The 13,621-nt window shown below is 45.0% G+C and overlaps 1 protein-coding gene across 2 annotated transcripts in view; it reads right to left on the bottom strand.

Moving 5' to 3' along the window:
* LOC142566213 (uncharacterized) overlaps window positions 1–13,621 on the bottom strand; it is a 71,705-nt gene that overhangs the window by 52,374 nt on the left and 5,710 nt on the right. The window contains exon 2 of one of the 2 annotated variants that reach the window (XM_075677054.1): window positions 9,596–9,620. In XM_075677054.1, coding sequence (XP_075533169.1) covers window positions 9,596–9,620 — 25 coding nt within the window. Of the gene's footprint in view, window positions 1–9,591; window positions 9,621–13,621 lie in introns of both variants that reach the window. The other variant, XM_075677055.1, reaches the window with a different exon arrangement.

Raw genomic sequence — 13,621 nt, 5'->3', positions numbered from 1 at the left:
CAACACTAAAATGTGCCTTCTTTTGTCCTGTCTTTTAATCGCGCTACCGTACACCTATTCAAGAGACACCAAAAGCAGCGAAATATATTTTTTTTTATTTAAGACAATTCCATCAATGCTCACAACTGACCCCAAACAATTTTGGCGGGCTATCAACTCTAACGACGATGATACGATAGTTCTTGTTGATAGTGCCGGTAATACTATTCCCAGCAATCAGTGTTCATCAGTTCTTATCGATGTTTCCATTCATAATGTTTCTATATCAAGTAACATAAATATGTTACCTTTACATGTTCTTAATTACCTAATGACGCACCCATTGCTTATAACTTATGATAGCGTGGCTAATGTTAGTACGTCACTTAAATAATCTTCAGCACCTGGCTGTGACTTAATTAACTCTAAGTGCTTAAAAAGTACTGTTTATTACTCATCAGTTACACTAACAATAATTTTTTTCGATGTCACTTAATGAAGGTTCCATCCCTCATGATTGGAAGGTCAGGAAGGCGATTCCACTTCATAAATCAGGTAACAAACAAACATTACGCGCTTAATTGCCGGCCAATATCACTCACCATTATTCCTTGTAAAATAATCGAGCATGTATTGTTTTCACATCTTGTAAACTTTGCCGAACCCGCCGTGGTTGCTCAGTGGCTATGGTGTTGGGCTGCTGAGCACGAGGTCGCGGGATCGAATCCCGGCCAAGGCGGCCGCATTTCGATGAGGGCGAAATGCGAAAACACCCGTGTGCTTAGATTTAGGTGCACGTTAAAGAACCCCAGGTGGTCAAAATTTCCGGAGTCCTCCACTACGGCGTGCCTTATAATCAGAAAGTGGTTTTGGCACGTAAAACCTCAAATATTATTAAACTTTGCCGAACCTAACTCGTTTTTCTCGGCATCATAACACGGTTTTCGCAAAACATACTCTTGCGAAACACAACTTATACTTTTCAGACACAAATTGCGATCAATTATCGAAAACTGTTTATTTGCGGATTGTATATTTATTGACTTTCCGAAGGCATTTGACGAGGTATGTCGTCCATTGTTACTGTACAAACTGAGCCTGCCAAATCTTGATCCTAAACTTTTAACTTGGATTGAATGCTTTCTCGTTAATCGCTTGCAGTTCGTTTCAACTAGCTACACTGCCTCTCAATCTTGTACACTGTACTCCGGCGCCCCTCAGGGCTCGGTATTTGAACTTCTTCTTTTCCTAATCTATATTAGCGACTTACCTGAATGATTTTCTTATGTTCATCTATTTGCTCATGACTAGGTAATTTTCAGAAAAATAGCTTGTCAGAACTATGTAACAACGCTTCAATATGATCTTAACGCTCTTTATTACTGGTGCAGAACTTGGCTAATGGAACTAAATATTAACAAATTCAAAGTAATGCGTGTGTCAAGGGCTGCGTCTACCTTGCCATCTAAATAACTTCCCATTAGAAACTGTGCCATCGTACAAGTATTTTGGTATATACACATAACAGCTGATCTAACTCGGGCCACCCATATAGAAGACGTAATTAATAATTCTAAACGCATGCTGGGCTATATTCGGCGCAACATTTCAATATCATCATCATCAACTAAGTTATTAAAATACAAAACACTAATTCTCTCAAAATTGGAATAGGCTGTACTGTTATGGGATCCATCTTATTCAAATCTGAATAACTTGAAAAGGTATAAAATAACTCCGTTAGTTTTATACCCTCTAATTACAGCCGCAATACAAGCACAACTGCAATGCAGTCTAGACTAAATTTACCCCCATCTCACCTCGCCGTAAAATCTTTCGTTTGTAAATTTTTCATAAAATATATTATCACCAGTAGCTGCGCGGTGAACTAATCACTTACCTCATTACATTTCACAACGACTAGACCATTCTTGCAAAGTTGGGACTCCACTATCCTGAGCTTTTTCCAAACTTTCTAATGTCACCCGGCCCTGGTAACAGTGACCAGAGTTCTCAGTTCTTACCACGTACTGCGAAAGAGTGGAACCACCTTCTTGTACCAGTTTTAAACATTGAAGATTGTGGCCAACTTATGAAATGCTTCGCCACCATTGTACAATAAGACACTTTTGTATTTGCTTTGTTTATAGCCTACTCCCCTCTATAATGTCTATTTGACCCCGCGGTATTTGTAATAAATTGTAATAAAAATGCTATAAATTTTCCCATTTCATTCCTGCGTCTCTGGCATTTAAAACAAGAGAAAAAACAACTGGCGCACGCGCATCTGCTCTCGCGCACCCGTTTCACGCAACGTGAAGCACGCGGCGAGCATCTCAAAGGGCCCGTTCGCGTTGGTACGATACATGTGTACGTGTCATTGTGGCCAGTAGTTTTGAGCATCAGGCTGTTGTGCTGGGGGACAAAGGTTCGAGCACGTAGTTTTTTTTTTTTAAGTGCGAGCTATTCGGACGGAAAGATGGCAGCAGCACCTGGCAGCCACGTAAAAAAAGCTTCTCTTTAGTATCAGCATTGCCATTTGTTGGGCGTGTTGGTAAACTGACTTGGAAAGCATATTTAGCGCCAGCGAACAAGGACAGAAGGGAGACGACACCACAATTTTCTCTTTAATAGCCGGGGACTAGAGTAGAGTGCTTAGTGTTATTTGTTTACCTCGAATGGCCGCTACATTCCCGATGAATCTTGCAATTAACGCTTGGATTTCAACGTCCAGCGGCTGAGAAGTACCTGACCTAGGCAGCGGTCAGACCGGCGACGAAGCAGGTGGTGCTGAGAATGTCTGAATACGGTCAGGCGGCCACTGGAAACTGAACCTGGAAAAGTTCAACACGCGGGCCCCCTCGACAGAAGCTAGCTTTGAGGGTACTATGAGGAATTATCAGGAGTTGCATGACACGTCATTGGACTTACTGAGGCTAGGAGAACTGGCGAGGCATATACAGTGCTGATTAATGGGCACGTCCTCTGCTACGGAGGCCTCCCAGATAACAGAAAATGCGGGGTAGGATTTCTAATTCATAAGGACGTAGCGGGTAGCATTGATTCATTCAACAACATTAATGAAAAGGTAACAGGCGCCGTTATAAAACCTAGTAGGACGTATAAAAATAAAGATATTACAAGCCAATGCTCCAACATCCAATCATTATGCCGAAGAAGTACAACAGTTCTATGAGGACTTGAGCTGGCAATGAGAAGGGTGAAAACTGAGCTCAGGCTAGTGCTCGTAAACAAGTATGAGGTTTTGGAACACGAAGATGAGTATAGCATAGAAATAATGATTAATAACTTAACTAAAACGATTTGAGAGGGCGCTAGCGAAGCTGGACTTAAGGCACCAAGAGAGCAAGCAGGCTAGCTCTCCCAAGTAACAAAGGACCTAATAGCGAAAGGACACACCATAAATTTGTCCAACCCCAGAGATCAGTTTCAATTAACTGTCAAAGCTGACGAACAAGAATAGGTGACATTCTAAATTATAATTTCAGAGTGAGAGAGAGAGAGAAACGAGATGATAGAGGCAGGGAGGTTTCGGTCATAACATCAGCAAAATTGCAGTAAAGAATGAAATTAAGTGAGAAGGAATCTTCACATTGGGAAGAACAAAATGTATGCATTCGAAATAAGCGGGACGATATAATACCGACAGCAGAAGAATTTTATAGTTAATTGTACAGTACCCACAACAGCCGCGTAACCGTAATTGGACGTGGTGACGAAGACGGAAGTTCCATGTGTAACCAACGAAGAGATTCAAAGCGTCTTGCAAGGACAGGTTCACGGGAAAATCGGATAGAGAAGATGCAATAACAGTCGACCTCATTAAAGGGGATATTGGGTACTCCCATGGATGAAAGAAAAACTGAGGAGAGGCCTTGACGTCACTCTCTGTAGAGCTCAGTGACGCCGGAAGTTGGCGTTACGCCGCCACCTTGTCGGGGCAGATTCTCCTGTCGTGTTTACGTTCCTCACCTTCGGCGCCCAACCACGTCGGGCTGCGCTGACGTGCGCGCCGTAGTGATCCGACCAATGGAACCACTCGCGCTGTGTACCATCGCGACACCGTCGTCCAAGCCCTTTCGCCCGAGTATTGCGCTCTAGCGTTGAAAGAAGTTCATATTGAACTCCGCAAGTTAGACTGTGTCGCCGGTCTCCTTTGCCTGATTTTCTGAAAATAAATCTGTGCATTCTCACTGCACTGCAAGTATGCACAGGCTATGCCCGGCAGTCCCCTTTACGCACATCACGACCTATGGCTAGCCCATCTGCAGCTTACGAGAACAAACACGTATTCTGGTCGTGGCTTTATGGGAATCGTTTTGCTTTGTTGAACAAGTTTCGGGCGGGCGCGCACCGCGGAGATGTGACGAGCCACATGCAGCGGGCCCACGAAGAGGCCAGCAGAGGAGAACGTCGTTACGCGTTTAAATACACCGACTGCGGCCTTAGGTTCTCACGATGAGCGGAGCTTCACGGAAACAAAGTTCTGCAGTGCCGAACAGTAAGCGTGTATGTGCGCGCCTAGCGCGTTGACTTGGTCTACGTGCGACCGTCAGCCGTTTGATGTGTGCGCAGGCGCAGGTTCTTCTGTCGAGCCTTGTTGACTCTTGCACCGCATCCACCAACCTTCACTTCCCTGCGCCCCTTGAGGAGCACACAGATAAGATATCTGCGGTAAGGAGGGTTCTCCCCTTAATTACTCACAGCAGTCACTTCTTTCCCGTCTTCACATATGGCTGTTTTGCGTGCCACAGATGCATCGTCCACCGCCAAAGGCAGGAACCCTGCACAGCTGTCTCTGACCTGCAAGGCGCTTATTGTACATATTCTGAAACACAGCGGTTTCAGTCTGTGATGACCCGTTAGTATAAATCCACCGAAGACGGCAAATATATCACCAGACCTTCCTTTGTCCGTGGCGTGGTGTGTGATGTACGGCGTTGCATGCGCGCTCGTCTCATGTTTTTTACGTCTTCCAGTCCCACGTGGCCACAGCAACAGCGGGGAGACTAACGGAGACTAACGCAATCCTGCACACAGTACGCCTTTGCCACAGTACGTGACCTGCGGGCCAGCACACGCGTGAGCATGCACCACCATAACAAAAACGCCATTGTGCCCCGATAACATGGACCGCTACAGCGAAAAATACCACGTGACTTCCTCCACACTGTACTCCTAGCGTGCAGAGTGGGTAGGGCCTCTCCTCAGTTTTTTCCTTCCTCCATGGGTGCTCCAAAAACTTCGAACCTTCATTCGCAATGCCTGTACGTTAACTGTAAGGAAGACTTGGAAGAATGCCAAAATCATAGGGATATATATATATATATATATATATATATATATATATATATATATATATATATATATATATATATATTTATATAAACGAGACGAAAGGAAGCCGAATGGCCCGATAATTATTAGTCACATAGTAATATTAGTCACAAGCTAACAATGACACGAAAGACAGCATGGGGGAAATTATTTGTAGCATTTATTTGAATCGAAGAAGTAAGAAATTCGTAGAAATGAAAATGGGTGGGAAAAAAAAAACAAGTTGCCACAGGTGTAAGATGAACCCACGTCTTCGCGTTACGCGTGCGAGGATCTTACCAACTGAGCTACTGCGGCGACGTTTGCCCATCTACTTTCCGGAGTATTTATGTATGTCTACTAGAACTAACCCTGGAACTGTTTATATATATATATATATATATGTGTGTGTGTGTGTGTGTGTGTGTGTGTGTGTGTGTGTGTGTGTGTGTGTGTGTGTGTGTGTGTGTGTGTGTGTGTGTGTGTGTGTGTGTGTGTGTGTGTGTGTGTGTGTGTGTGTTCAATTTTTCGTAGTCGCAACCACATGAGGCCAACGGGCAATGCAAACTAAGGCTGCACAGAGGAAATTAAATGCGGTTATAATTGAAATGTGAAAATAATACAGAAAAAATGGAAATGAAATTGGATGAAAAAACAATTTTCCGCCAATGGGAGCCGAACTCGCATCTTTCCGCATTACGCGTGCGATGCTCTACCGGTTCAGCTGCGGTGACGGCGGCTGTTCTTGCGTACACTTTCCCGGTTACTTGTGTGTGTGTACTAGACCCTGCCATGTACTAGACCTAGCCATGGTGTTGTTGATGATGATATCTAGTGGCATCCCGTTCGAAACAGGGCGGCTACAAGTAGTCACGTAGTTTGCATGAGTTAATCGGGTTTTATATACATATATTGCAGTCTATAGTATTTTGCCTATCTCTCCTTGACCTTATATCTCTCCATTAAAACGTATATCTCTATGTTGTACAGTTATCTATGCCTGTAACGACCCCGGCTTTATCGATCTATTTCCTGCCTTTTTTTTTTCACCAAAAAAACATCTTCGCATTTTATTACGATGTGCTCAATCGTCTCTGAACTTTTTCTGCAACGGACACATGCAATGGACACATCCTGTTGCGAATTTCGGTCCGGCATGTTCTTGTCCTCAGGCAGCGCTCAGGCCTCATGAAGAAAGGCCCTGCACGTAAAGATCGTAAATATTTTCTCTCCTGATTTTTTTTTCTGTATTTGTAAATCTGCATGGACTTTTTTTTGTTTCTTTTTTTGTATCCATCCTTTGCATCCAATTTACTGTTTCTGTTTCTCTCACTTTCCTTATATTAACTTCGGGTTGTCTGTTTGCGCTGGGTGTGCTAGCCAGCGGCATCCACGGCTAAGGGGCGGATCGGAACACCCTTTTAACCGATGGCGTCATGGAGTGCGTGAACTTAGGAGCAGGCAACTAGCGAATAAGCCCTCGTATGCTAATATAATGCATCGAAGTTAGGCCCTCGCCCTGTGCGTGCGTGCGTGGACGTCATGTGCGTCCGAGTGGGCGCGCGCGCGTGTGCATCCGTGTTTTCACGTACCTTTCCGCCATACCACGCTTACGGTAAGACTTGCATATTACAGTGTGCGGCGACCTGCCATTCTACATTAATCCCACATTTCTCTGTAGTGTCCTTTAATAGAGCACCAAATGATCAGTATAAACCGACCCCCTCCCCTTCCTCCACCCATGGTGTTCATAAATTGGCTCCTGATTTTGCGGTGTTAAATTTAAAGAAAATTTAGTGGGTGGGATATTAGGTTTTTTGCGTTAATCAAGAACACGCATGTGTTGACGGAAGTGTTCCTTGCACTTAGTGATGAAATCCTGGCAAGTGCAAGTTCCTCAGTTTACATGGTATGCATCTGCTACTTCTCTTGCATACTGACCCGCATGTTCATAAAGTAACCACGTACCGTATTCTTACAGCTTTTATTTCATGAAACCTCTTGTCACTGGCCACCCACGTTCGCTATAACGCTTGCTCGCTGCCGGTTCTTTTATGAACCGCTTTATCGTAAGAACTGCTTTGTGAATATGGGCCTTCGTTGTTATTTAAAGCAACAGGACGACAGTGGCAAAGATTTCATTGCAAGACCATGTAACAAGACACCACGCAGTCACTGAGGCGTTCCTTTTGTCTTAAACGCATCCTAACAACGCTCTTCTGCAAAATAAAGGAATGACACAGAGGAGCACCTGCACGCGACATACTTTGATTTGTGCGTAGCCAAACAACTTGTGTTGGAGCGGTACCCAGAACTTTCTAAATTATTTTCGCGACGGGCCATAAATTGCAATTTATTCCGCCTGCGCATGCTGAATTTCTGTTGATTCTCTGCTTTGAAATAGCGGTAGAGTATATATATGCTGACTGAAAGAATAAAGAATAAAGAGGTTGTTAGTCGGCGCTGTGGTCTGTGTCCCTCTCTCCGTCCTGTTGTTTAGCGCTGTTTACTTCTCGTAATTAGCGGAATGTCGCGGAAAGCTGTAAGAATTCGCACCACGAAAGTAATATATAATTATCTTTCAAGCATAATTTACAGAAAGGGCTATCGTGAATGCAGACAAACCGCAAGAGCGAATGAAGGCAGATATTTGTTTTTCATTTTTTACTTTTTCCTAACAAAATGCATACGTACTAACTTATGGCAACAATTATGTCGCCCACACAAGCAAAATATCACGGCATCTATGCAGTTTGACAAGTTATGAACTGTCTTTGTGGATTCGGTTTTTACCGGGCGTTGTCACATATAGATCTTCACGCCTTCACAGCCCGAACTGTCCAAGGGAGAGCAATCGTGTATATGCGCGATGATTTCAGCGTTTGCTAAAGCGAGCATGTCTTTTTCTAAGGTGTGCTAGACAGAGGATACCATAGTGTTAACAAACCGACTCGCGCTGCTGATGCGCAGAGAAATGTCCAGCGAAAGGACACTTTTCGCGATTTGGCATTACGCGACAATGTACACCGTGCTTCCTGTCCACGTTCGTGAAGTTACAAGATCGCGTCCACCATCACCCTGATGAGCTGTACACATCAAGCTCAGAAATTGTCTTACTGTCTAAACGGTCGTCGAGCACGAGCATGATGTCGCCCGAAGTGCTTCCTTGGCATTCATCGCTGACGCTTCCGGTCAAGGCGAAGAGCCCGCTCGCCAGCGGAATCATAAAGTCACACTCTCTTCCTTCGGCTCTCGATCACCGCGTGCGTTTGTACGAAAGAAATGTGTTTTTCTTGCGCGCAGTGACATTACGGAACATGTGATACCTGCGGCTCGCAGGTATCCTTCAATTTTCTAATTCGCGCTCATACACTGGCACAGAAGACGTATATGGTTCGTACCCACACCATCGGTGCAAGTTTACCGCTTTTCCAGCCCTATGGAGACTGGAGATTTCCTATGCTAATAACAACGCAAACGATTAAGCAAGAGCGCCAGCAAAGAGATTATGAATATTTCCACATTTAGAACACGTAACTTAGGGTGAAAAAGGCTGCCATTCGGCCGAACCTCTTCCGCCTCGATGGTGCGTAAATACACTCGAGCCACACTTGCGTGGAAGTGTCCTCGCTTATATAAAGCCTGCCCCTTGTGCTTCACTACTCGCTGGTTTTGACTCTGCTCGGTGATCTCACACCGCTGAAATGGCGCTACCCATGCCCACTGTTTTCTCCCGTCGCCAAAATGTCGACTTTTCTCAAGACTCCCTTGACCTCTTCGTTTATCGCAAAGAAGCCAGTACATGTCACGATCTAGCACAGCTATGTCGCAGCGTGAACAAGAGGTAGCAGTAAAATCTTACAAGCAATAAGTTCTGAGCACAGATTCATTAAATGTTCAAAGGTGAGTAAGTACCGCACACATTTAAACACAGCCAACGTCTCTGGAGCGCACACGAGTAGAACATGCACGGCAGTGTTAAAATGTTCACAAGTGACGTAAATGATGCCCGCGGATAAAGATCTCCGATTACGTGAACTAGGAAGTAGATCTAACTCATTAATGGCGAAATTGTGGTAAGGGCCAGCTGCGCCCAGCAGAATCTCGTTGGTTATGCCCCCCCCCCCCTCCGCCCCTCGCCCCAGAAACATTGCTATAAACCAGCCTAACTGTTATAGTTTTTTTGGGCGGTATTCAGCATAGTAGCTCTTTCGTCCTTGTAAACATGCCAGTTCCCTTGAGTAACTCTAGAGGAGTGAAAAGTACAATGCTTACTCACGTAGCCCAGATGTGAGCTGCGAGATCTGAAACAAGAAAGCAATGCAGCGCATTGATTAATGATTTATTATTAGCTTTTCCGGCGCATGGGGCTGCCGAAACTCAGGCAGCAAACATTCGCCTTTGCTCCACAATGGTAACAGCTAGCATCAATAAACACATTGGAAACAGAGCGACCCCACAACACATTTTTTACAAGGATCCAATTCCTTGAATATTTATCGCCTTTTGCTTTTTTTATGCTTTGTAGCATTGTTGAGTTCTGCTGTAAGCGAAAAAATATAAAGTGAGAGAGAAGCAGACACGTAAGGAGCGGACCTGCGTGGCCATTACTATAACGCTTCAAAGAAACCTTATATAATACACGAAAACAAAAATAAATGGGCCTTATATATAGGTTTCTAGTGCAAACATCCTGGTGATTTGTTAATGAACTTCTTTTGTTGTTTCCGAGACGTGCTTCTGCTCTGATGCATTGAGCTATAGTTAGGAAAGGGCGTTCCCCATACCGACGCTTTAGCTACACTACGCATGGTCTATGTACTATGCACGTACGTCCGAATCATATTTGTTTATTTTTCGTGCTCGCGTCAACAAAAAAAAAAAGAAAGAAAAGAAACGCGTTACGTTGGTGGTTCACATACAAACTGTATGACGCTGGCAGCTCGTTGAAAGTTTCTGAGACTTAGCTGCAACGCTCGCCAGGCGACTACGCGCTGTTGATGGCGAGCATGTGTACGCTCAACCACGCATATGTCCGTGCCAACGCAGCATTCTATACCCCGCTAGTCTCTTTCTGTTTCGATTTACCTGGAGGTAGCTCTCTACGGGTTACTTTAAACCTATGAAATAAATTATTTCGGTATACTGCATGCGTTTAAGAGGCGGAATAAAGAGGCACAGCCACACTATCGAGATCTGCGCGTTTCTTCCCGCCGTTGCTGAGCACGGCGGCTTGCCTGCCGCAGATACATTGAACGGAGCAACACAGGTGCAAGTAGAAGGGCTGAGGCTGGAGGCCCTCTCTTTCCCTCCTGACGTCGTTACGCGCTTGCGGTCGGTTAGCTGATCGAATTGCGTGCGCCGCAGAGAATTCAAGCCCGCCATTCATGTCACGTAAACAAAGAGCACCGTACAAACCCACGCACACCGAACACACGGACACATTCATGCACACATGCGCGCGCGCACACATGAACGCAAACGCGCTCGCGCACACAAACATATTACTACTTTTGATCCACATCATTTTCCCCGGGAGTAAATCTCTTTCGGTCTTTGTCTCACAATAGATCAATATTACGTGCCACATCATGCCTGTCTTTATTGCCCGGCGAGAAATGCACGAAGGGAGTGCCACTTCTGTGACGTCCAAGGCCTCGCCGTGTCGGCGCCAGCGCCATCCGCTCACCTATACCGTGTTGAGGGAGAAGGAGACGAAAGGATAAAGGCATGGGAACTCCGGTTTGCTACCCTACGCTAGGGAACGGGGGAGGGAGAAGGATAAGAAAGTACAGAGAGAGAGAGAGAGAGAGAGCGCACAATATCCTGGCATGGTATGACATGCAGCACAATTAATGAACATCAATTCAGGCCACAGCCGTTTTTGTAGGTCTGTTCGCCGCGCTCTACTGCGATGGCTTGATAGGTCGGTATTAAAAAAAAACGTTTTCCTCTGATAACGATCTGTTAAACCACCCCAATGCGCTATTGAGCCTGGCACGCTGCATCCCGGGCCCAACGCCCCCGCGCAAGTGGTTTAATTTACTCGCCGTCGTTGCCAGCCCGCAAGCATGGAATTTTCTTCCAAGGCCATTAGTACACCATCTTACGACTGCAAAGTATCACGTCTTGTATTCCCATAGCAGTCATTTTAGGGATTGCTACTTTACTCTTTGTCAAATTTGGAGTTGCTATACTGCATGAGTTTCTTTCTATTAAATCTGTAGATGATTTTGACGCGAACACAGGAGATATAGTTACCAAGGACCGCCCGTAAGATGGAACTGTGTGCCACGGATTTTCTTCAATTATCTGAATCCTATCGCTGTACTTGGCGTTTATTGGTAAAAATATTGCAGTCAGTGCTGTTAAAGTTGCACATTTAGTAACACTTTAAACACTTCCGCAGGCACTTGGCAACCGTCTTATATTATATGTCACTGTGGAAATTTCCTCTGCTTTAGTATTCCGTGTTAGTTACATTCACGTTCACTTCAATCTGCAATAAATAAAGAAAAAAATAAGTTGCCTAGTTTAGAGAGATCAGTGAAGTACCAATCAATAGCTCTTTCCCGACACCCGGCAGTAACTGCCTCTCGGTACCTCTACGGCGAAGCTTACTCTACACAGTGATCCTACCCCCATCCGTTTGTTCATTGTCCGCAAGAGCTGGTTTGCCCGACAAAATAAAGTACGCCAAGCGGGCCAGTCTACTTCCGTTCTAGAAGCACTAAGTTAAGGCATGACTCTGATAATCCCTCTGATAGTCTTCCCTGTTATAGGCTCCGAAAACTACACATTTCAATACAGAAGCTCTTTTTGAGAGTGATCCGCTATTGCAGAGCGATCAGCGATTTGTCTAAGAGAAGCAAGGGCGAACCTGCAGCTCTACTTGTAGTGTTGCAAGCAGACAAAAAAAAAGGTTGGGGAGGGGGGGGGGGCAGAATGCCCACTCAGAAATTTCCTCCTTGGGTCAACTAATTCTGATCATATACGAAATTTATTCAATAAAATTTGCCTCAATAATGCTAACCTTGAAGCCAAGATTTCTGTCCCTCTAGAAAAAAACAAAATTAAGACGATTTCCACGAATGCAACAAGAGCATCACAAACCGATCAGCGTCTCGCGAGCACCAGCCGCATTTGCAGCTTCGATACTCTTCGAGCCGCTCGTTCCCTATCCACCTGCCAAGGTGGCTCATAGGCCCGGGCGTTCTGCTGCTAAGCACAAGGCCGCTGGCTCAATTCTCTATCGCAGTGGCCTCAATTTACTGCCGGCTGCACACGAAAATGTCTGCGTGCTTAAAGTGCATGTTAAAGAACGCTGCATAGTCAAAATTAATCCAGAAGCCTCCACAACGGTCACTCGTGACCCGAATGTAGCTTTAAGACGTTGAATCTGATGATTTAGTATCGTTCAGTACCTACCTTGAAAATAAAGTGTTCCAAATGGAATGAGTTATCAGTACTGTTCTGTCTTCCTTTTTTTTTTTGTATTCGTAGTCTGGTGACCTGCCCTTTTGGGCATGCCTTTTTTCTAGTTATTCAGTTGCCTTCGCCCGTGTTTTTTTTTCTTTTCATAGTTTACAACTGACGATGTCTTAAACGCTTACAGATTTCCTGAAGACAATGCTGCATGTGAACCGCTTGGTCATGTGACAATATGTATTTGCTAACACATCCTACACACCCTTGTATACCATCAATCCGTGAACTTGCCTCGAATACAATCGCTGACGAAACTCGTCAAGCGGTTGTTAAGGGTCACGTTGCCTCGCTGCGAATCCTTTGAAAAAATGGGCGCGCTACAAACGTTCCGTGATAATGAAGGTTTCGCGATTATAGCAAGCGAGTGTGCAGCCATAAACTATACAGGCAGCCGGCGCGAGATTGCTTGGTTTTTCTACAGGTGTTCAGGCACGAAACGGTTGAAGGAAGTAATCAGCTCGTCCAGGAAGTATGACCCGTTGGCATGACTGTACATGCGCGTAAAAACGCCGACCAGGTGATTAAGAGACTCCAGCAAATGTTCCACACGCCTTTACTGTTTGACGCTCAGTGCAACACATGGAAAGTAAAGCCACATTCCAGATGGCCGAACAGGTCGCCCAGCCTAGCGTTCACATGGCTGTGATAAAACTTTGGCCGATTTTCATATCTCGTGACTTCCTCGTAAAGTCCTGCAGATTATAGATAAAATTGTTCTGATTGTATCAGAAATGTTATCAAGGTTCGTCGGCGGTATTTGCTTGACAATGAGTCGCTTGATGGTGAAACAAAACATTAGGGGCCGAACTCGCAAAGC

This window comes from Dermacentor variabilis, unplaced genomic scaffold (assembly GCF_050947875.1).
Source record: "Dermacentor variabilis isolate Ectoservices unplaced genomic scaffold, ASM5094787v1 scaffold_12, whole genome shotgun sequence".
NCBI lineage: Eukaryota > Metazoa > Arthropoda > Arachnida > Ixodida > Ixodidae > Dermacentor > Dermacentor variabilis.
Note: the sequence above shows the minus strand (reverse complement) of the source record. Positions and strands in the feature narration are given on the sequence as shown.